This window comes from Dipodomys ordii, unplaced genomic scaffold (genome assembly GCF_000151885.1).
Source record: "Dipodomys ordii isolate 6190 unplaced genomic scaffold, Dord_2.0 Scaffold53, whole genome shotgun sequence".
NCBI lineage: Eukaryota > Metazoa > Chordata > Mammalia > Rodentia > Heteromyidae > Dipodomys > Dipodomys ordii.
This window is the reverse complement of record NW_012267269.1, coordinates 4,688,318-4,713,464: the sequence shown is the minus strand read 5'-3', so window position 1 is coordinate 4,713,464 and position 25,147 is coordinate 4,688,318. Positions and strand designations below refer to the sequence as shown.

Here is a 25,147-nt window from a genome sequence, read left to right as displayed (position 1 = left end):
ACATGTCTCCCATCTGACCTTTGGAGAGTCCCAGACCCTGAGGTCATGTCCAGATCCAGTTGGCCACACCTTTCCCCCATTTGGCCACACCTCTTCCTGTCCCTGGCCTAGATAAGTCCTGGCCCAAGGGTAGGTGGACCCCTTCCTCCCCCACCCCCTTTTCTTTTTAGCCATGCTTCTCCATCATACATGGTAAGGGCAGCAGTTCAGTAAATAAACTTCTTCTCCTACCTGAAAAAAAAAAAAAGAATCTTTCCCTTTCCTGATCTTCTAGAGTTCTAAGCCATTCTACCAAGTCCTATCCATTCTTTAGAGTCTCATTTCTTTGGTTAGATTATAAGCCATATCTCAAGGGTGGGAACTCTCTTACTTTATAAAATAGTTCTTCCTTTACTATTCAGTATAATTTTGCCATGCTGAATTAATAGTAAATACTTTTTTAAGTAATCTTCAGATCAGTGGGACTGAGGGTGATCAGATCCACAATAACATAGGTCAGAGCTCAGATTCTAGAGCCATGCTGATTGGATTCCAGCTCCAGCTCTATTACTAAGTAGCTCTGTAGCCTTGGACAAGCAATTTACTTAATTTCTCAATGATGCTCTCCTTATCTAAGATGAGAAAACAGCACTTATCTGAGGCTGTTGAGTCTATAGGTGTTAATGTGCTTAAAGTTCATAGAAAGGCATCTGGCATGTGTTAGACCATAGAAGTATAGGTTATTATTTTGTTATTGCTGCTGTTATATTACCACCATCAGTACCATTCATTCTTCATGCCTGAGCTATATATTCTGGATGTTGTGAGGAGATGTTTTGACATGGATAGATGACTGAGAAAAGTAGGAACTTGAAGGCAAAAACTAAAGGCAAGGGAGCCAGTAAGGTGCTACTGTGTGAGAGAACAGGGAGTAGAAAGAATGTAGAAAGAAAGTAATAGAATGGAAAACAAGGGCCACAGGGCTTACTGGGTTGACTGCCTTAATTCTATTCCTGACTCAGGAACTTCTGAACCGGGAAAACTAGATATTCCATAACTGTGTTAACACTATTAGCCAAAAAAGAGAGAAATTTTAGACACTAAAAAAGTATCCAGAATCCTGCAAGTTCAGAAAAGTATATAAACCAAAAGAACAAAAGAATAAGAGTTGGAAAACTGAACTCAGGAAAAAATAAGCAAAACTGAATTAGTCTGAGTGGAGACAGCCTCAAACTTGTATTTCTAGGAAGGGAAGTGAGGTCTTTTCCATATACTGACAGGAAGATTTCTTTTCTTGTTGGAAGTGGGGTCCTTAGATTAGGAAAAAAAAGGAGGAATGGGAACCAATGTTTTTTTAGACAGTGTGTTTGCTTTATATACATTCTTTCACTATTACTTGATTGATATTGTTTCTGCATTTCAGAGGGGAAACAAAAGCTCAGAGTAACTTGTTCATCTAGTATGGCAGAATGAGAATGGGGAATGACCTTTGACCTTTTCTTAAACTGACCATATCCCAGGGTCTACGGGGCCTAATAGGAAGGCATGTGGTTTGGCCCCATTTTTGGTGGAGGTAAGGTGTACCAAGATTGTAGTTATTTAGGCAAGTGGATGATCACGAAAGTTTGAGTTTTAAACAGTTTAAAACAAGAGGAAAAGGAATTCTTCAAGGGGACTGCCTCTATGAGCAAGAAGTTTTTGTTCCTGAAACCAAAAATTATAGTATCACAGAGACTTGCAGGGGATTTTTATTTTTATTTCATATAATATTTTATATTTATTTTTATTTTGTACAGGTATTTTTGGGAAAATTGATTTGAGGTTCATAGTTTCATATCACCAACTTGGCTAGAGCATTTTTAACCTTTTTTGTTTTTAATATAATTGCCAACTAAAAGCTATTTAATACCAGGAACTTCACAGTTGCTCAGATGGAAGTATAGAAAATATTTTTGGAATGGAAAAGGCCACCTGACCACACATTCTTAACCCTGTTCTCATACTTTTCCTGCCAAACTTTTTAGCATCTTTCTTTTTAGAAATTCATGAAGCTTTGAATTTGCTAGGATGTGTAGTTTATCTATGTGTTAGCAATTCATTTCAAAGCACAAAATTCTGCATGAAATGACTCTTCTTGGTTTCCTATTTACATAGGATGGAGGTCTTCAAACTCCAGCCAACACCTGCTTTTGCAAATAAAGTTTTATTGGAACACTGCCATACCAGTTTAAGTATAGCATACGACTGCTCTTATTCCATGAAGGCTGAATTAAAAAGGAGGGATACCCTCGTACCTCCAAATATTTACTATTTGGCCCTTTACAAGAAAGGTTTATTGACCCCTGACCTCAAAATTGAAGAATTTTCACTTCTGGTTTGTCTCATGGATTTCCTCGTAAATGTATAAATACAAGAAGGTGTAACCACTTTTTCAGAACTCAGCCATTTACTGAGACCACCCTTGTAGAAGAATAAATTAACCCCAAGAAGGATTTTTGAGCCTCCCTTCACCTCCTTAGTCTTCTAGGGAATAGACAGTGCTGGCTCTAACTCACTCACATCTAGCATCTTCTAACACTCTCTACCTGCTTGACACATGAAAATCACTGCTGGGACCTTTGTACCAGTTTCTACTATTTTTTTTTTTTTGTTGAAGCCAAAGTATCTATTGGGAAGATTCCTACTTCTCTGGTTTGCTACTCTTACACTGTTCAACTGGGAAAAGCATTTGTCATCTCTATTTCCTTTCTGTAAAGGAAATATGCAAACCAAATTGAAGCTGGTTTATTTTTCTCTCTCTTTCCTGCATCCAGTTTTCATATTATCTACAAAGTTAAACTTCATTTAATGGGCTTATGATTTTCATATATCATTATTCACATTAGTGGCTCTAAGATTGACCCCAGAAGAATTTTCCTTCTAATTTTTTCTTCCATTTTGCGAAGATTCCATCTGTGAACACTCTTGTTGCCCAAGGTAAAGCTTTTGAAATATTTCTCAATTCATCTCTTATTCAGCACCACTTTGAAACATTGCCTAACGGTATTATGGCAAGCATAAGCACTTAAAACTTGTAGTTTTCTCTTTCCTACCAGATTAGAAATGTTAACAAAGAATGTCTGTAGCATGTGAGCATCCTCTCCTGATGCCTGGACTTAATAATTCCCCATTAGCTCTTTTCCTAGATACCTTTCTACCCCAAATTGGAACATCTGCCTAAGATAAGAGTGAAGCTCTTGCTTTATAATAAAAATGACGTTTCTTACTTTTTATGTCTGAGAAGATAATGGGAGGTGATGGCTCAGGTCTAACTGACGATGATGGATATTAATTTCTTGTGAGTATTCAATGGACTTGAGTATCCATTGTGTGCCTGGCATTTATAGACATTATTTCTATTCTACACTATTTCCATTCTAGACACCTTCTTCAACATCTCCCCTTAAGGAAAATAAACACAACCCAGAAGAGAACTTAAGAAAAGAAAATGGCTAATTCAACAATAGAGTGGTAAGTGCTGAGATACAGAGTGATTAGGTTGTGGAGGGGGAACATCTGGCCCATCCTCTGTGGGTAGGCTTCCTGTGGATAGGAGTTAGCAAGACACAGTGGTTGGAAGGTCCCAGGCAGATTCATAAGTGACAATAACTGAGTACTGATGAAGGGCAGAGCTCAGTGCCATGAGGTGGAAATGATGAGAAACAAATCATGATGAAGTGTCAGAAATTACACAGTATCGCATGAGAAAACATTTGGACCTTTTAATAAGAAGCCATTAAGAGCTGTAGGCTTGGGAACAGCATGGGAGGGTTTGCTAGAAAGATGCTAAAATGGCATTGTGAATGATCTAAATCATGGGGTCATCAAAGGTCACAGTAAACATTTTAGGCATTGAGAGTCATCTATAGTCCTTATTATATAGTCCAATTGTTTTTAGAGGGGATGGTGGTTAAATAGCCTCACTAATATGTAAAAAAGCATTTTTTGGGTAACTTTATACAATCTGGGTTTGATTCCCAGCTCTATCATGTATTAAATGTGAGGGCCTGGGCAAGCTAATTTAATAGCTCTGTGCTCAATTGCATTGGTTTCTTTAATAACCCTTTAAAAAGGCACTCTCAATAACCCTTTAATAAATGTCAAAGCCACTGGCTGTAGTTTGTCCTCTCCTGGTACAAAGAAGGCACCTGTAGAATTAAAAGGCTATTGTTGCTGCAATAATGTAGAGTTGACAAAAGCAATCAAAACTGAGGTAGTCAAATCTGAAGGAAGTGGATGGATCAAAAACCCACTGAAGAGCTAGAAAAGTCTAGATCTGGGGACTATGAAGGAAAGCAAAACTAGGAACTGGTGGCTGATGCTTATAATCCTAGACACTCAGGAGGCTGAGATTTGGTTTGGAGGCTGAGATTTGGTTTGCAACCTGCCAGCCACATAAAGCTGAGAGACTCTTTTGTTCAATTAACCATCAAGAAACCAGAGTGGAAGGGCTGGCTCAAATGGTAGAGAAAGAAAGGAAAAAAAAAAGAAGGAAAGAGAAACAAATATCCTAGCTTGATAAACTGGATGGCTAAGAGGATGCTCTCTCCTAAGATAAGAATGCTGGAGTTTGGAGATTATTTTTCAATATGTATTTGACCTATTTATGGATCCTACAGACAGGTGAACATGTGAGTGACATAGAGATTTGGTCAGGTTCTAGATATGAAGCACCATCAACACAATCAATACCAAATTTCAAACTCTACTAAAAAGCCAGAGTAATCAAAACAGCTTGGTACTGGCACAAGAACAGACCTCAGGACCAATGGAATAGAAGAAGACTCAGAAATGAACCCACAGACCTATAGCCACCTAATCTTTGATAAGAGAGCTAAAAAATAGAATGGAAGAAAGACAGTCTCTTCAGTAAATGGTGCTGGCAAAAGTGGTTAAACACCTGTACAAAACTGAAGCTAGATCTTTATATATCACCCTGCGCCAGAATCAACTTCAAATGGATCAGAGACCTTGAAGTCAAAGCAGACACCCTGAAAACACAGGAAGGAATAGGAGAAACTCTAGAGCTTCTTGGCACAGGCTGAAATATTCTTAATAAAGACCCAGAAACACAACAAATCAAAGAAGGGTTGGGCAAATGGTATTGCATGAAACTGCAGTTTCTGCAAGGTAAAGGACATAGCTAGCAAGATTAATAGAAAGCCCACAGATTGGGAGAAGTTCTTCACTAGCCATACAGTGAACAAGGTCTCATATCTAAAATATACTTAGAACTCAAAAAGTTAAAACCCCCAACAAATCCTCAAAGAAACAACCATCCAATTAATAAGTGGGCTAAAGACTTAAAGAAAGACTTCTCTGAATAGGAAATAAGAATGGCCAATAGACACATGGAGAAATGCTCAACTTCTCTAGCAATAACAGAAATGCAAATCAAGACAACATTGAGATTCCACCTCACCCCAGTTAGAATGGCTAAAATCAAGAACTCTAATAACAACTGATGCTGGAGGGGATGTGGCCAAAAGGGAACCCTACTGCATTCTTGTTGAGAGTGTAAACTTGTTAAACCATTTTGAATAGCAATATGGGGTTCCTCAAAAGACTCCACATAGAGCTTTCCTATGACCCAGCAATCCTACTTTTGGGCATTTACCCAAACCATCAAACAAGACCACACTAAAGCTACCAGCACAACTATGTTTATTGCAGCATTATTATTTTTATTTTTTGGGTCCAGTTGTGGGGCCTGAACTCTGGGCCTGGGCGCTGTCCCTCAGCTCTTCAGCTCAAGGCTAGCACTCTACCAAAAAAAGCCATTTCTGGCTTTTTTTCTTTTTTGCTTATGTGGTGCTGAGGAATCGAATCCAGGGCCTCAGGCATGCAAGGCAAGTGCTTACCACTGAGCCACCTTCCCAGCCCTGCAGCATTATTTACCATAACTGAGATACTGAATCAACCCAGGTGCCCCAGTAGATCAAGAAAATGTGATATATATATATATATATATATATATATATATATATATACACACACACACACACACACACACACATACACACACATGGAATTCTATGCCTCCATCAGAAAGAATGACACTGCCCCATTTTTTAGGAAGTGGAAAGACTTGGAAAAAAATCATATTAAGTGAAATAAACCAGGTCCAAAGGAACGTAGGTCCCATGGTTTCCTTACTAGGGATAGTTACTTGCAATAATTAGTATATGTCTAGGATAAGCAGAAAAGGTCAAAAGCTTTGTACATATGACCATATAAGATGATGTTAAGTGAAATGAACCCCAAGATAGGAACACAAGAGGTTTTTATCTTTCTTGCTGTTGTTTTTAATGTGCTGTGTGATTGTTTTGTTAGTTTTGTATGTTCTTCCCCCATGGTATAATCCCTGTTTTCACTGTGTTTGATTCCGGTGTCCTGCATCTTGTATATACCTTTCTATAATTTGGGAAGTGGAAGGGTAATAACAAAATGCTTAAATAAGGATACAGGTTGACCCATTGTAACAATGAGAAGTACAAGACACTATGTTGAAAATGCATTTTACAACTTTGGAGGAGGTAGGAGTTGGGGAGTTGGGGAGGGAAGGGATGGTAGGGGAAAAACAAAGGAGGAGGTAACAATGCTTGATAGGAAATGGACTCATTACTTGCTCATGTAACTGTAACCCCTCTGTACAATATGTTTACAATAAAATATATATTAATATATAAAAAAATCAAGTGGCACAAAAGTCTCTGAAAAGAACTTATAAATGTGCCTAGTGAGTATGCTGAGAGCTCATTTGGAAAGACAGCATTTCGTTTTTTTAAATTTTTATTGTTAAGATTCTGTTTGGAGGCGTTACACTTACATGAGTAAGGCAATGAGTACATTTTTGTCGATCATTGTTACCCCTTCCCTTCCTTTTTGTTGTCCCACTATTCCTTCCCTTCACCACCTCTCCCCCCTTGCGGCCCGAAGTTGTAAAGTTCATTTGCAATATACTGTCCCGTAGGTATTCTTGTTGCAATGGGTCTAAACCATGAGCAGACACACTGATAATGACAAGCAATGATACTCCCCAGAGAAGTCATCAACAGCCCTCAGCTTTTTGCTTGTTCTGGGCGTACACATTCACACTCTTCTCTCAAATAGAACTTGGAAAATAGTCTAGAAACTAAGCTCCTGCCATATTTGTTACTAGCTAGCCAGGAAAAATTATAATGTCTCAGAGATCTATTATTTTTTCCTGACTGCATGGTATTACTTTAAATTACAAAGCAATTTGATGGTGACAAAAACTATTTGATCATAGCCCTTGGGTATCTGCTCCCTCTTGAAGCCATCACATTCCCTGACTAACGTCCTGGGTAGTTGAGAACCTACAACTTATTTCTGTTATTTCAGGCCCAACAGGTTTAGTGTCCTTAGCATGTAGCTTTGTCTAATAAAATTTCACGGAACTTTCTCCATCTTAAAGCTATTGATTGGGGCTAGATTCCTAATACTTGTTAAGCTAAAAACTAAAAGGTCAAGGTAGTATTGCGAGAGTTACTGGTTTTCTTTAGATTATAAGCCAAATTTTTTTTCAGTGATCAAAGGAGTTCCTCAAAAAATACTGCATGCTATATTGTTCACTAGAAAGTTGCACCACACATTGCAATGCCTAAAAGAGAAAAAAAATTGGAAAGCTCCTAATAATTTTCAGTTAGGGAACAGTTAAATGCATTCAGGAACAGTAATCAGCTGTTAAAAAGGTGAACTAGATTTCTACATACTATTATGAACACATCTCCTAGACATATGAAATAAAAATCACGTCAAAATTTCTGAACATGACTAATATCCTATTAAAATCCCCAAATCCTCTGTGTGTATATATGTTTTATATAATTAAATATATAAAAATTCTAGAAGGATGTATGCTAAATTATTAAGAATGATAGACTCAGGGGAAAGGAATGGGAGAATGAGAGAGACTTGTACCTTTTTTAATAGATTTGGATATCATTTGAATTATTTCATAGTCTTTTTTATTACCCTTATAATAAGAAAATCAAGTGCTATATTAAAATAGGCATAAAATGCAGCAATAAATACATCTGTTTAGCCTTAATGGAGCACATTTCAAACTCATGGGATGGATGAATTCCTGGTTTTGTGGAGCACTCAAAAAAAAACTTATACTGCAAGTTTTGAAGTAACTGTACTTAAGACTCTCCCTGCCCCCCATTAATAAATGGGTTTTGACCTTCTATGGTCATCTGTAAGTGAATGAAAGAGGTAAAAGAGAGAATCTGGCAAAATTTGCCAGGGACATTGGTTGCCAGAGCCATTGTAGATATTCAAAATGACAATGTTGTTGAAAGCCAGGCACAGTGTGGGCACATAGGTAGTGTTAACATATATTATTATTGTTATTACTTCTACTTCTTCTGTTATCCTAGCTACTTAAGAGTCTGATAGCTGAAGATTTTGGTATGAAGCCAGCTGGAATAAAGTCTATAAGATTCTTATCTTCAATTAACCAGCAAAAAGCCAGAAGTGGAGTTAGAAGCTCAAGTGGTCAGGTGTTGGCCTAATGCAAAAAAGCCAATCAAGAGTGTTGAGACCCTGAGTTCAAGCCTCAATACTGGTGAATGGTAATAGCCTAAGGAGACCAGTAAGTAATCCATGCTGTCATTTCAATAATGACAACTCAAAGCAGGCATGCCATATGATATTAGGAAAGTTCATCATAGACCTGATTATACTTTCTGGCACAAATATCCTTATTTAGCCCAGACAGAGGATAGGCTGTCACAGGGGGAACAGCATGTGCCATCTGCACTCTCCTTGGCCCCAGGGACCACACATCTGGAGACAGTGTCCTGGTGCCCAAGCTTTTTTAATGGTTCATCTCACGAAGTGGAAACATAATAATGCTTTGGCCTGGGAAGGTATCCTTTGTGCCAAAAGTTCAAAGCTCTTCTGAGAGTATCACATTCATCTCTGGGATCCTCTGGGGTTGTGGGTGTGTACACAGTGCTGTTGCTCTTCCATCAGGCAAAGGAGAACATACCATCTAGAGAAATTAAATACTTTGTCTTTAGGTCAACATCGTATCAGTGCTGAGCTAGGACCTGAAACCCAGAAGGTGATTCCCCAGGTTCTGTGTTCCTATCACTGGGAAAATCCCAGATTTGCTAAGACGTGACCTCTTGGGATCACCTCCCACTTCCCATCCCTCCTTAGACCAGATATCCACAGGGCTCACCTGTCACCAAACTGAACCTCCTCTCCATTCCTGGCCCAGGTGATGGTCGGCCTCGGGTTTCCAATGGCCTCACAGTGCAGCAGCACACTCAGTGTACCGCTGGCCAGAGCCACAGTCTGCCCCAGGTGAGTGACCACCTCCGAGGCAGAGAGCTGTTGGGCAGCTGAGATCTTTCGCAAGATGGTGGGCTTTCGGTGTGGCCTACGAGAGCCGGCCCCAGCCTCGCCAGAGGAGGTCCTCAGGGAGCTGGTGAAGCCAGACACATGCTTATGAGGGGGGATGGCCACAGGAGGAAACCTCTGCTCCGAGGGCTTGAGCTGCGTGTCCTGGTGCTCGAGGTGGCTGCGGAAGATCTCCTGGGCCAGCTGGGCCACCAGATGTTTGCTGTAGACGTCTCGGAGCTCCTCGGGCTGCTGGGACAGGTTCCTGAGGATGTCATCCAGGCGCTTCTGCTCGGTCACCATGGTGAAGGGGAGATGCAGGAGGACCTGCTCCGTGCTGGGATCTTCCTCGGAGGACGCGTTCCTTTCCATGGAGTCCTGCGCCTCCCAGGAGGCCAAGAGCTCTCCCGGCCAGCCTCCCTGTTCCAGCAGCCGGGAGACCAGGTCATCGTAGCGGCTCCCGGGGTCGGCAGTGAGACCCCGCTTCTCAGCCTTGCTGCCGTTGGAGAAGATGCCGTTTTGGTGTTTGTGGGTGTGCAAGGCCTCTTTGGGGTTGGACTTTCTTACCAGGAAAGCTTCCTCTTCGCTTGGCAGGCCCAGGGGCCGGGCCACCAGCTTGCGGTTGCCTCCGATGAGTTTAATCACGAACTGCTCCCGGGCAGGCCCCGCAGAGCAGGTGTAGATGCCCGCGTCCGAGGGTTTCAGCCGATGGATCTTCAGGTAGCCGAAAGGGGCCACGGTGACGTGCGCGGAGCTGATGAGGTGCTGGCCATCTTTCTCCCAGGTGATGAGGGGTTTGCGGAACCTGCGCGTCGGGCAGCGCAGCACCACGGCCGTCTTGGGGAGCAGGTAGGCGAATCCTCCCACCACGAAGTGCAGCTTCCTCTGCTTGCGGGTCTGGATGTAGACGTTCCTGGCGGCCGCGATGTGAGGGCTGTGCTTTGTGGATGGCCGCCCAGGCCCTGGGTGGAGAGGATGCCAGACCACAGGAGACAGAGAAGGGGAGAGTGGGGGAAAACGCCAGTGAGATGCGGTGAGCACAGAGCACCAGGGGACAAAAGGGACCAGAGGGAAAGAACTCTGCAGGGTCGGTTTGGCCAGGGTTCTCTTTTCTTTACCCAGCCCCGTGTTTAACAAGGAGGAGCTGTCCACCAGCTGTGGATCATCCAGCTGCCATCAAAAACGGGAGCATTAATGAGGTGCAGTGGGCAATCCACACATGTACCCTGCTGGGTCTTTCTGTCCCTTAGGAGCTGAGGTCTAGATGTCAGGAGGTCAGGTGAAAGGCAGGTCCACTCATTAAAAGTGGTGTGTGTGTGTGTGTGTGTGTGTGGTGTGTGTGTGTGTGATGTTGGTACTGGGCTTGAGCTCCAGGTCTAGGTACTATCTCTTAGTTTCTCTGCTCAACGTTGGTGTTCTACCACTGGAGCCACAGCTTCGCTTCATGTTTTGGGGTGGTTGGGAGATATGAATCTCACAGTTTTGTCTGACTTGGCTGGCTTTGCGCCTTGATCCTCAGATCTCAGCCTCCTGCATAGCTCAGCTTACAGGTATGAGCCACTGGTGTCAAGCAAAAAAAAGAGTAAGTGTATTATGTATTATTGAAAAAAAATTAAACACATGGTTGTATAAGGGAGTTACAATTAAACATGTCTATGTGTTCCATGCAGGATCACCCTTCCAGCATTCTCTCCATCTTCCCTGCTCCTTCCTCTAGACTCATTTCACATTTTCCACCTTCATTCAAAGTATTCCAAAGGAGAAGTTTACATCATCAAAAGAGTCAGAGGACAAAGAGGAGGTGATTATCTTCCCCTGAAACTCAACCTTAGGGTCTTGCAAAGTACCTGGTCCTAATGTTCATAAGGAGGGGGTCCCAAGAAGTGTGACTGCTCTAGGGACTAATATTCAATAGAACAAATCTGTTTAGAGTAGTTAAAATCCCCAGAGTGGATGACATTTGACTTCATTAGTAATACACTGCCTCCAGTTTCCAGGTCTGGCATGGCAGCCAGTGAACTTTGCTCTACCCCTGCAAACTGTTTTTTTTTTTTTTTTTTTTTCTGAGAGGGATGGGAATTCCGCCTGGCTGCTTGTGATTAAGATTCCTTCTCTGTCTCCAGCTGGCCTCTCCAGCCTGCAGCCCCCCTACAGGGCTCTGCTGCCCCACAGACTCCTACTGGTCTTGGGTTCAGGGAGTCTTTGCCTTGTAGCTATGCCCGCTGTTCTGTTGGGTTCCATCTGCACATCCCCAGAGCTCTGGCATACTCACTGGCACAGGCTGCCAGCATGCAGGGCCTGATGGAGGAAGAGAAAGGCAAGGGTGGGCACAGGGTGGAGTTGACCACAGTGTAGATCCCGGTTTTCAGCAACTTCCGGCAAATGGCACTTCGGGTCTGGGTGCCCTCCCCACAGCTGGTGGAACACTGGTGGGGAAAGAAAGGCCAAAAGCATCAGTATCTTGGAACTGAGGCTAATGGTTATTTTATATAGACTATCACCCACCTCTCCTCCCAGCCCCAAAATGCTTGAAAAAGCAACAGCCTCTGGAAAAGAAATAGTAATTATAACACAGCAAAGTAGAATACATGTCTGTCTTGAGGATACATTTCACTCTATGGTTTTTTTTTTAATTCTAAGGTTTCCTATAGTCATTTTGTTCCATGTCTTAGACTTGAGAAGTAGAGTCCTGTCCAATATAAGTTCATCTCAATAATGGGCAAGTTATTTAAACTGAGTCTCTTTCTCCTTCTTATCCTTATTTTACAAGCCCAATGAGACAGTGTATTTCAAATGCCATGCATATAAATCATAATTAATGCTAATTCCCTTCTCTTCCCTTCACAAATAATAAGGAGTGAAGATCCAAATGCATTGTTGAAAGGACATAGTGTGTTAGGGAACTGTAAGTCCAAATGACAAGGAGGTATCATTTTATATTCACTAGGATAGACATTTTAAAGAATTTATTGTATATACCACAGAATCGATAAAAATAGGGAAGGGGTGGATTAAAGTGGGGAGAAGAGGTTAAAGGGATGACACAGATCAAGATGTATTGTATACATAAACTGCTTTGGTAAATGGCGAATTTTTCAACATAAGAAAACCAAGGGAAGGGGGAGGGAGGGAGGTAATGGGTGAGAATGTTAAAAGGTATGACATTGATCAAGATGCACAATAAAATGCTTTGTGGAATGGCAGCACCTTTGTACAACCACTTAAAGGTGATAAAAATATTCAAAGACAAAAAAAGAAAACAGAAAGTATTGTGAAGGTGTGGAAAAATCAGAACAATGATACACTGCTGGCGGGAATGTAAAATGACATAGCTCCTTTAGAAACCAGGTTAGCAGTGTACTAAAAAGCTAATTTACTATAGGGCTCAGCCATTTTACCACTAGGTGTCTATCCAAGAGGAAAGAAAATGCACATCTACACCAAGACTTGTATGTGAAAGTTCATGGCAGCATCATTTATAATTGCCCTAATGTCCATCAACTGGTGAGTGGATGAGCAAAGTATGGTACCACCATATAGTGGAATAAAAGAAACATGGTTCTTTTATGTGCCATTAAAAACATTAAGCTACATTGAAACGTTACAAATTATACCCACAATAAAGCTGTTGACAGAACTGAATTGTCATTAAGGAATTTAGTAGGAATATAAGACCAGAAACAAGTAACATTATAAAATTAATGCTAATAGTTATTAACTGCTTCATATATGCTAGGGATGGAGGTCTTAGATGGAGGGAGTTTAGGTGGTTATATCACAACTGGGATCAGCGTGGGAGGTAGGGAAATTTCCAGACCACAGGCAGAAGAATTCAATATAGAACTAAACTGGTTTGAACAGCGAGGCAGAGTTGACAGTGTTCAGGAGCATGGGCCAGACTTTGGCTAATTTTCTGGCAGGTCCACAGAGCAAAGAAGCCACTAAGGAGGGAGCAGCATGATGGCAGGTGGGTGAGATGGTGAATCTGGCAGCAATGTGTGGAAGGGTGGGAGACAGGCTGTTAGTGCAGGGACTGCTAACCAAGCTAGAAGTGATGAAGGCCTGAACTGAGGTCCTGCCCGCATGCCAATGTGATGAAAAATGTCAATGAACACACAAAAATGCAACTATAATGTTGTGTTCTATGTTATGAACTGACACTAATCTGTGCCACAAGCCACCTGAAAGAAAATGAAGAGGCAAAAGGTGATGATGAGGCTGGTGGTTCATGCCTAGAATCCTAACTCCTGGGGAGGCTAAAATTGGGAGGATTACAACTTGAGGCTAAGCTAGATCACAACCATTATCAGGGCATAGTATTGCATATCCCTTATCCCAGCTACAACTGGAAGCATAAAATAGGCAAGCATACACCAGGGGAAAAAAAAGAAAGACCTTATCTTAAAGTATCCTGTACAAAAAAGGGACCGGTTTGAGTTCAAATCCCATTACTGTCAAAGGAGAAAAAGACATAAGCTCTTGTTGCATGGCGATTGTGGATCTCAGATTCGACTTGTCACTTATTTGATTGTAAAGAACAACACTGAATCCAAGGATCAGGTGAAATGAGGGGCCTGATGATTTTTAGTGTTGCCAAGTAGAAAAGCAGAAACATAGTCAAAGTTGTGACTTTGGTAACAACAACCACAGCAACAAAATCAACAACCACCTTTTTTTTAGATTTGATATCCACACCTTGGAAATAGGAAAAGTAAGCCACATCTGTAGATTTTCTAGACTGTGTTTCCTGACCACTGAGATTATGATCTGGAGCTGCTTCTCAGGTGATGGGAAGACCACACACAAAGATCTGATCTCCCAGCCACACTTCAAACCAAGCACCTCTTATTTGATCTAGTTCAGATTTTTTACTGTATAGTGACATTTTATTTGATAAAAGTCTTCAAGGTTTTTAATTTGAAAAGAAAATGGATGATAGGCTATCTTGAGTTTCCAGTTCTAAAATGGACTACCTTGACTTTCACATCTTTTATAATTTCTGAGGTGAGACAAGGTTTATAAAGATTTGACTTAAAAGTATTTAGTAGGAAACCTGGTCAGGAGATTGAAGGGTTTCCTTGAAAGAAAGGAAGGCTGGCCCTTTGAGAAGTCTTGTTTTCAGAATAGAATCTGCAAGTAATTTTATTTGAAATGACTAAAACTTTGGCTTAATTCTATCTCTTAGGGATTTTGTGCAGTAACTATGAGATGGAATCTAGATGGCTAAGAATGAAACATCATAGATCACCCAGATTCTTATTCCCCCCAGAAGAGTCTTATGGGCTGTGTGGAATGCATGTCTTATCTCAGCCAATAGACCACAGAAAAGCTTTTAGAATGACAAGACTAATGTGTGGCCTTGGCTAGTACCTCTGGGGTACTTTGCCATGGTGCCAGCTTGAGTTTAATCCAAAGTGAATCAATGATTACTTCCTGCCATTCTCCAAAGTTTGGAATTTCCATTCATCAGTCAAGATAGTGCAGAACTTAATTAGGGCTAACACCTCTACTTCCCCAAACTGGACTTTCTTATCATGGGAAGACCAGCAAATCCTTTCTAAGACCTAGGTTCTGGCTGAGTTTAGTGGTTCAAGAGCTAGTGGTGTATTTCCTGTCAATGAGATCAAGTGGAAGAGAATCATCATCATAATAAAAATGAACTGTTACCTGGCACAAAGTATTTGAGATGCATAACTTAATGGAAACCCACTGGTGGACAATATTATATTTCTACTTTTCAGATATACAAGATATAGAAAGGTTAAGTAATTAGCCCCAGTTATAGACCAGTAAGTGTCACACTTAGGATATGATATGAGGTGGGATTGCTTTTCCTTGAGTCTGAACTCTCAAGTGCATAAGATACATTTCTAAAGGCCCACTTTAATGAGACCCATTTCACTAGTCTTGTCATCTAAAAGGGTCTTTCATTCAAATACGCAGTCATAAAAGAACCCTTCCTTCCCTTCTTTTCCCTTCCCTCCCTTCCCCCTCCTTCCCTCCTTCTCTCCCTCTCTTCCTTCCTCCTCCCTCCCATCCCTCCCTTCCTTCCTTCCTCCCTCCCTCCCTCCCTCCCTCCCTTCCTTCCTTCCTTCCTTCCTTCCTTCCTCTCTTTCTTTCTTTTGTTCTTTCTTCCTTTTTTGTATTTTTTATTGTGAAATACTATACAGAGGGATTACAATTACATGAGCAAGGTAATGAGTACATTTCTTATCAAGCATTGTTGCCTCCTCCTTTGTTTCCCCTTCCCATCCCTTCCTACCCCCCACCCCATGCCAAAGTTGTAAAGTTCGTTTAAACTTTCTTTCTTTCTTTCTGTTCAGGTATTTGCACTCAGGGACTTACACTTTCACTTGGCTTTTTGCTCAAGGTTGGCTCTCTACTACTTGAACTACATCTCTACTTTTGGCTTTTTGCTAGTTAATTAGAGATAGGAGTCTCTTGGATTTGTTTGCCCAGCCTGGCTTTGAATCATGTTCCTGAGATCTTAGCTTCCTGAGTAGCTAGGATTATAGATGTGAGTCACCAGAGCTTGGTTACAAATATTTTTTTCCTGAATTTTCTGTGTTCCATATCCTCCAAAGTTCCCGAACTCCAAGAAGACGGGGAACAGTTATAATACATACATGCCATGCTTCTGGCATCCCACTCACGACAGTCCGATAGAGGAGAGCAATGCCTTTCACCAATCTCCAGCAGGAGCATGTATTTACTTTGAGCCACCTGGCAAAGGCCTGCTCTTTTTCATTATGATTTTTTCATGTATAATATCCTATCCCAAATGAACATTATCATGAAAAAATTGTCACTAACACATATATATACACATATACATACATGTAAATATACAAATTAATTCTCTACCCTTTTACTTCTTTATTCTGCCAAGATCCAATTGTTTTAAAATATAAAAAAATGAATCATTCTTCTTTCTGTTTTGAAACATCTGGGGTAAAACACTGCCAGAGGTCATTTTACTGCCAAATTATACAACGGCTGTTAATATAGTTTCTTTCTCAATTGCAAATGCCCTTAGCAAGCACCATCAGATGAATCTAAACTGGCAGATACATACATACACAGCAAGAGTTCTAGTAACCCATGTTGAGAGCCTGGCATCTTAATTGTCACAGGCAGCTTACCTGCTCAAAATAAGGGTTTCAGAGGTGTGTTACAGTTAGCAATAGCTCCATACTGAATAAGAAAGACTATGGAGGGGTGGTCAGGAAGGTTAATTTATAAGGGAAAGTCTTGAACCTTTCTTTTAACCCAGGGTCTTGCTATGGCTGCAAGCCACCTGAGTGCAGGAATTTTATATGTAGTTTTGAAAAACACACAGATTTTTTTTTTCACTTCACACCTGTTTCTATCGCAGTTCTTGCTGAGAGGCAATACTTTTGAGACTTCTCTGTGTGAGACCTGTAGGCCTACAGAACTGGGGAAGCTAAGGCAACTCAAAGAGGCTAAGGACAATTCAAAAAGTGAAATTAAGTCATGCATGTTAAAACAGAAATTATTTTATTTTAAAAGACGTTAGTTGGAGGGGCTGGGAAGGTGGCTCAGTGATAGCGCACTTGCCTTGCATGCATGAGGCCCTTGGTTTGATTCCTCAGCACCACATAAGCAAAAAGAAAAAAGCTGAAAGTGGTGCTGTGGCTCAAGTGGTAGAGTGCTAGCCTTGAGCTGAAGAGCTGAGGGACAGCGCCCAGGCCCAGAGTTCAGGCCCACGACCGGACACCCCCCCCAAAAAAAAAAGAACAAACAACACATACAAAGAACAACAACAAACAACTACAAGGAAGAGGTTAGCTGGAGGTCTAGGTTAGGGAACCCTCACTTAGGAAGGAGAGTCAGGAATGGTGAATGCTGAGTCATCACTTCCCCAAGTGCAAAGCACCAGGGGAAATCAAGTTTTCTTTCTGGGAAGTTGTTGAAGTTTTAGAGCCAGGAAACTAACAGTAAAGAGGCAGGATTTCCTTGGCCTTCTATTCCTAATAAATCACATCCTTTATTGTCCAGTAACTTGGAAGAGGAGAATAGAGAGGCTTTGCCCTTCCTGAACAGAGACTAGAAACATCTGGGAGCAGGAGATGCCGGGAGGTCAGGAGGAGGGGGAGGAGTAGAGACAGAAAGAGAACTCAGGAGGAGTCCATTTATAGTCTCAAGCTTCCGATGGGTGAGGGCTGGTTACATAGCCCATTCCCTGCAGCCTAGTTACACATTATGATAGATATGGATACTAAAAGATCGCCCCAAAATATGAGAACTATTTTATTCTCTTCTTGTTCTTTCTTTGTGTGTTGGAAGTGAACTTCTCCCTCATGCCTCTTGTTCTTTCTTTCTGGGGGACATACATACCTCGGTCCACTCTGAGAGAAGCCATTCACTGGGGCAGTCATCTTTCTTGCAGGCTTGCTGAGATGTTGGTTTGGAAGCAGAACAGAAGGTCTCAGGAAGTTCCAGGAAACTGCCATCAGCCATGCGTTGCTTGCAAAGAACCTCACGTTTCTGAACGCCTCCTCCACAGCTCCTGGAACACTGGGGAGGAAGAGAAAGTCCATTCAACATAGGAAAGGAGGCAGGCAAGGATTCTCACCTTAGCCTTGGCGCAGGAAAAAGTAGAAATGTTGTAAAAAAAAAAAAAGAAGAAAGAAAAAAGAAAACAGAAGACAAACTCGGAGTCAGGCCAGAGGATCATGTTTCCTCTCTTTGCAATAAATTTTGTAGCAAAATCTACATACTCTTCTCTCTTAATCCCAGGTATTTAACTTGAGCATCTAGGAATTTTAGGAACCTTGGAATCTTAGAAATTTGTTTGTGAAATGTGATTTGTAGCTGCTTATGACAAGTGGTTTAAAAGGTTAGTATAATAAAGTGTTCAACATATTTATGACCCAGTGAAAATAATCCATGCTGCTTTCAGAAGGAGCAAGAGCAAGCAAGTGTCTGGCATGAGAACCAACTGGGGAGATGAAGTTGCAGAGAGGAGTCGAGTCCTTTTCATCCAAGTGAGAGCACTTCTGCATTACCCTGGGTAGCATGAGATTTAGGGCCTCGTTGTCTGCAGAACTCCCTTAGAATACTTTTCTTGTTGGATTGGTATTTTTAAATTTTTTAGGGCAGTGGGAACCAGAGACACTGAAATTTTGGATGCAAGAAAAATAGCCTCTTGTCAGTGTTTTTCTTTTTTTAAGGGGCCTCAATAAAACACAGTGTTTACATGTAACTTAATCGTTACAACTCAGTTGTAAGAGTAGGGGGAATGAGGCCTCTGGAGGCACAGGCTGGTTGTTTTCTGAGTATTTGCTTTTTCCCCGTTCAAGAGTTTTTCCCCGCTCAAGAGTTCCAGTTTTTATCATGGTCATGAGTTTTCAAGATAGACTATATTTGGTCAACTCCCTTGTAGATAGACACAGCCATTTGACTAAATGCTTGCCACATGGATATAAATAAATGGGTGATGGGTAATGTTAGGGAAGCTCCTGCAAAGAGATACTGGTATCTTTTCTCTTCCCTCTCTCCTCCTTGCTGTCTGGGATGTTCAAAGGATATCTGTCCATCTTGGGCTATTAGAGATGAAAAGATAGAAGCCTAGCTGGGCACTGGTGGCTCATGCCTATAATCTTAGCTACTCAGGAGGCTAAGATCTGAGGATTGCAGTTTGAAGCCAGCCTGGGCAGAAGAGTCCCTGTGAGACGCTTATCTCCAATAAACCACTCAAAAATCAGAAGTGGAATTGTGGCTCAAGTGGTAAAGCAGTAGCCTTGAGCACAAAGAGGCTCTGGGACAGCAACCAGGCCCTGAGTTCAAGCCCTACAATTGACAAAAAAAAGATAGAAGCCTGGCAATGATTGTGAAACTTATTGGTTTGTGTTTATGTGAGAGAAATACCTTTCTATCCCTTGAAGGCAATGCTACTTTGGATTTTCTCACACTTGTAATTAGATATAACCCTAGCTAACATGTAAACTCTGGTACCCATGACAACTGTTTTCACTACTGAGCTAGTTTGTCATGAGAGTTTTAGGAGCTCTGTTTTCTTGAGGACTAGTCTCCAGTCTTCCATTTACTATTCTTGGGCTTGTTGAGGAATGAAGCCTGGGTTTGAAAGTCTAGAGTTTGTCCTGAACGTGTGGTTCCTACAGCCCAGATGTTATCTCCTGCTCCGTGGTCTCAACCATGCTACTGTCACTTAAAAATTGTGGGTGCCCAGTCTTGATGTCAATCAAATCAGAAATTCTGAAAGGCAGTAACAAATTAAAAACTAAAAAGAGATGTTCTAGGACATTCTTTCCAAATTCTATTGTGTACCCAGAGCCAAATTAATGCCATACTACCAGTCCTAGTGGGAATAAAATGGATATGGAAAGGAAATCTGGGCTCCGGAGAGGCCTTTGTTAGAACCTGTGGTTGGAGTGTATCCAAATAAATGCTATTTGTTTGCAAATGCCTTGAAGTCATGGGTATTGGCGAATAATATTAGCAAAGCTATCAAATTAAAGCAATTAAGCTTTGATTCTAGAGGCTCTCATGATTTAGATCAAGGATGAACAACTTACTTTACATGTAAAATGAAATGTACTCAGTAGAGAACCATGAGGGAAAAATATCCATTTTCTTATGCAATCAACCCCTTACCATTGAAAGCTCACAAAAAAAGGCAAGGACACTCTCTGAATAGCTCTTACTCTCAGAGTATAGAGAAAGAAGCTAAGGTGCAGAAAGATGAAGTTACCCAAGTAAGGCCACTTGGAAGCCAGAAATGGTTTGTTTCCATTCAGTGCAACATTCACCAAACTCCTACTGAAGAGTAAGTCCTGGACAGAGCTAGTGAACCAGCCCCAACTCAACTCAGCTCCCTTCCAGTGTTCCATTCAAGGTACCCTATCTACCAGTACAACTATGTTTGTTGCAGCATTATTTACCATTGCTAAGATATGGAACCAACTCAGATACCCCTCAGTAGATGAATGGTATATATACACAATGGAATTCTATGCTTCCATCAGAAAGACATTGACCCATTTGTAAGGAAATGGAAAGACCTGGAAAAAATTATATTAAGCAAAGCAAGCCAGGCCCAAAGAAAAGTAGGTTGTATGGTTTCCCTCATTTGTAAATAACTAGAATATGTCTGTGATATTCTTAACAAGGGATCTCAATAGCCCAATTGCTAAGTGCATAGGGCCATATATGATGAAATGTATCAAAATGAACTCCAAGAATTGGTTCTTATTATGTCCTGTATGCAGTTAATTGTTTTTTTTTCAGTTTTAGTTTTGTGTACTCTTTGTCTTGTATATAAGCTTATCTGATCCATGGAAGGGAAAAAGAATCACAGAAATAGAAGGGTAAAGGATGAACTAATACAACAATGATACTCACTAGACATTATGTTAGAACTGAAATATACAATGGGGGTGGAGGGAAATAGAGGTAAGCAGAAGAAAATGAGGGAGGGGGTAACAGTGTTTAAAATGAAACATACTCATTATCTTACTTATGTTCATCACCTTTACACTAAAGATACATACATACATACAAATATATATATATACACACAAATATATATGCACACACATACATACAAATATATACACACATACATACATACATACAAATATACATACATACATACATACATATATACCCTAACAGTTACTCCCAGTGGTTCAGCAGAACCACTGGAAGGTACTTTGACGGCTGCTTCATACCAAGTCATTTTGACAGCCTGGTCTCACACTTTCACCCCACTGGATGGTGTTTTTTTCTTTTTCAATGCCTCTACCCCCTGACTATTCTTGACTGACAGGAGTTGGCCCATGATCCAGATTGGGGACTGACATTCTAAAATAGTTATCTGCCATTAAGAAAACTTTAAAAACTTGAATCATAAATATAAAGAATATCTAAATAAATACAAATGTTTACTCTTAAGTGAAACAACTCGATTGAATTTATATATATATATACATATATATATATATATTTAAGGAAAAAACTCTAACAATATTTTGAAGGAGAAAGAATCATATCCTGGTGACTCTGAAAACTTGTTTGTGTAAGCGCTTCGATTTCTGATTTGAAAGCCTATATTTGTACATTACTCCTGGGTAATGCACTAGACCACATGTGGTGGTTTGCAGAGCACTTGATCATTGATCCAAAAGTTCCTTTTAAGGGTTCTTCTGGTGACTTTTGGCCTTAATTAAGAAATAAAAAAGTTATGAAGTTATGGCTTCAGACTTTTGTCTTATTTGTGGCTCATTTTGGTGACACCCTGAAATTCTCATTTATTAGAGAAGAAATTTTAGGTCTTCATTTTATTTATATTCCATTCAATAAAATATTAAAAGACTTGACTTTAACTTATTTTGTACCCAGTCTACCCAGAACAGTGCCTTCTGTGAATTCAAGTCCTCAACACATACTTGTGGCACTGAATTGAAGTTGGTACTTCAGAGAAATTTAAATTAGTGGCTACAAATTCCATTTACTCAGAATAACCCTCCTTGTTACTATGGATAACTAGGGGTTTAAATTTAGTGTTTTGCATGATTTCTTAGGTTCAACCTTCTCTTATTTCTGTCAAATTCTTCTTTCTAACCAGCCAGTTACACCATAATCAGATTAGTTATAACCTTTTAGTGTTCATACTTTCTTCAGAATTCTTTTATAAGTAGACAACTAACCACGTGGATTACTTACTCTTAAGGCTCTGCCAAACAGAGGGACTGTGTTCTCCACAATACTTTCCATTCTGTGAATTGCTAAATTTTTTCCATGAACTTAATGTAATTTTTAAAAGCCACAATTGAAGGAAACAAGTTTATGGTGACAAATCAAAAATTTTAAACTTTGGCTTTGACTTCTCCCTGATGCCTCTTCAACATGTCCCCTTAAATGCAAGCAGGTATGTTGACTTAAACATGTCCAAAGCCAAGTTCTTGCTGCTCTCCACTGACCTCACCCCAAACTCTTCTCTCTCAGGTTTCTGCAGTCATTGAACAGTAACATATCGAGGATAAAAACTTAGGCAGCACTCTTGAGTTCCTTTTCCTTTACCAACCCTCCCCAAATACTAAATCACATACAAATACTATCACATTAACCTACATAAAATTAGCTGTATCTTCAAAATAAACAATAACTCAAGATAGTACCATCTTTTGCCTAGGCCACTGCCAAGCCTTCTAACCAGTTTCCCAGTGCTGTGGTCTGCATGTTTATCACCTTCTCCCATCATACATTGGAATTCTAACTTTCAAGATGATAGTCTTAAGTATATGTGTCAGGGTTATGAAGGAAGCTCTTAGGAAGTAGTAAGAGTGAACTACTCATGAATGGGACTAGAGTTGTTACTCAAGAGGCTCCTTTTCCTTTTTACCATGTGGGACCCAGCTAGAAGACCATATCCATGAACTAGGGAGAGGGTACTCAACACACATTGAATATGCAACCATATTGACTAAAGATTTCCCAGACTCTGGAGTGAGAAATAAATTCATGCTGCTCATAATCTATCTAGTCTATGGAAATCTATCAGACTGTCCCCAGAGGACTTAAGTTTCTAGTTTCATAGGGTAGAGACTAGAGCTAACTGAAGCAGTCTACCCATCTTGGCCTCTTGGGGAACAAGAGTGAAGGGAGAGTATCCAGAGAAGCAATGGACAACATCCAACAGATCATCTTCCTCTCCTGCAGTCTAAGGCACAGACACTGCAGCGATGTTTTAAAAGCATAACTCAGGTAACATAATTCCCATGCTTAGCCCCCTCCAATGGTGTCTTCTCTTTGCAATGAGAATAAAAATTCAAAGTCCTCCAAACCATGCCCCCCAGAGCCTTACATATTCTGGTCTCTGCCCTGGTGGAATTTAGAGTTCAAATCCTCCCAATGCCAGTCATTTGTTCCACATACATTTATTAATACCAATTACAGGTCAAGCATGGCTCCATATAGGTTAAGATACTGAAGTGAATGAGAAGCCTCATATATATCTGCCATTTTATTTCTTACAGCCTTCTCTTTGTATATTCCAGCTGTACCTGTTTTTATTTATTCCCGAGACTTTCCAAGATTGTTTCTCCCATAGGCTGTTGTATTTTTTCTTGTCTCTATCTGGACTGTTCTCTTAGATTTACTGAGCCTTTCTCCTTGTGAATTCAGTCTCAACTCCATTCTTACTTTCACAGAGAAGCCACACTTCAAGCTCTTTGTTTATCTAGAAACTTCCAAGATATCTAGACTAATCTCCATTATATTACTGTACTTATTTATTTGTTTAGCAATACTGGGGATTGAACCCAAGCCCTTGAGCATGCTAGGCAGGTACTCTAGCACTAAGCTATATCCCCAGCCCTCAATTTAAGATTTATTTAATTTTAGTTTTTGTTTATATTTTTGAGATGGAGTCTTGGTAAGTAACGCAGGCTAGCCTTATAATTCTCTATGTAGCTCAAGCAGGCCTCACTATCCTTCTGTTTTAGTTCTGAGTGCTGAGTCTACAGGAATGTTACCATCATGCCTAGTTTATTTCATTTGTAAAACAGCATTTTCCTGGTGTGTGGTGGTGGGGATTAAACACAGTGCCTCATGCATACTAGGCAAGTGCTTGCTCTGTCACTGAGCCACATCATCAGCCCCAAACAGCACTTTTGAATAACTCTCATTCTTTCAGAAATTATCATCTATTATTATTATTATTATATGAAGTATATGAAGAAATTTTTACTTATTTTTTTACTTCTTTTGTGGTTCATATTAAGTGTTTGAGAGATTTGATTTCAATTCTTTTCTCTAGCTAGTGCCAGTGGCTCTTGCCTGGACTCCTAGCAACTCAGGAGGCTGAGATTTAAAGGACTGTGGTTCAAAGCCAGCATGGGCAGAAAAGGTTTTGGACCTCCATCTCCAAAACAACCAGAAAAAGAATCTGGGATAGAACCATGTCTCCAGTGATAGAGTGTCAGCTCCACAAGTGCAAGGCTTTGGGTTCAAACCCAGCTACTAAACTTTCCCCTGATATACTGTCATATATCTAATATGAGACTTTAGGATTGTATAAATGCATTTCTAGCTTTTTTCCTTGCAAACATTTTCCTTATTCAAATCTTAACAGTTTGTTTCTCCATAAAGAGGTAGGTAAAGAATTAGCTGAATGATAGAGTAATTAATATTTTATAATGAATTTTGCATATAGGTAATGTTTTGATATTTTTAGTAAATACCTTTATACTGTTGAAAATAGAGTGTATTTCTCTATGAGAGAAGTACTGTCTGGTTCATACAAAAATTTTCTAAGCCTCAAAAGGACATCAAAACACTCTTAAAAATAATCTTATTATCATTCACAAATTCCCTATGGATTTTGGGTTCTCCTGAGTTTAGTAGATAAAAAGAATTTGCTTTTAGAGGTTGCTACCTAGTGACTGACATTGTACATACTTCCTAATTGATGTTGGAATTGTAGAGCTTCACATCATTTCAGTACTTGATTTCTAAGTATTTTATGAGGCACATAAGCTTCTGTTCATTTGGAATAAATCCACCAAAGATAAACACGTAGCCAAGTAAGAAGAGTTCTTAGGTTCACATGTTTGGGAAGACTTAGTGAATATGACGCTAAGGAGAAATGCAGGTTAATTTCCTCTGTTTTCATATTGGGGAAGTTATGATAAAAAATAATTGGTGTTAGGTGGGTGCTGGTGGCTCACATCTGTAATCCTAGCTACTCAGGAGGCTGAGATCCAAGGAT

The 25,147-nt window shown here is 40.4% G+C and overlaps 1 protein-coding gene across 1 annotated transcript in view; it reads right to left on the bottom strand.

Moving 5' to 3' along the window:
• The window catches only part of Adamtsl1 (ADAMTS-like 1), a 385,192-nt gene that overhangs the window by 82,137 nt on the left and 277,908 nt on the right, over positions 1–25,147 (bottom strand). The window contains exons 17-19 of the mRNA XM_013020837.1: positions 17,752–17,931; positions 11,666–11,819; positions 9,233–10,355 (exon numbers count right to left, since the gene is read on the bottom strand). Coding sequence (XP_012876291.1) covers positions 9,233–10,355; positions 11,666–11,819; positions 17,752–17,931 — 1,457 coding nt within the window. The remainder of the gene's footprint in view (positions 1–9,232; positions 10,356–11,665; positions 11,820–17,751; positions 17,932–25,147) is intronic.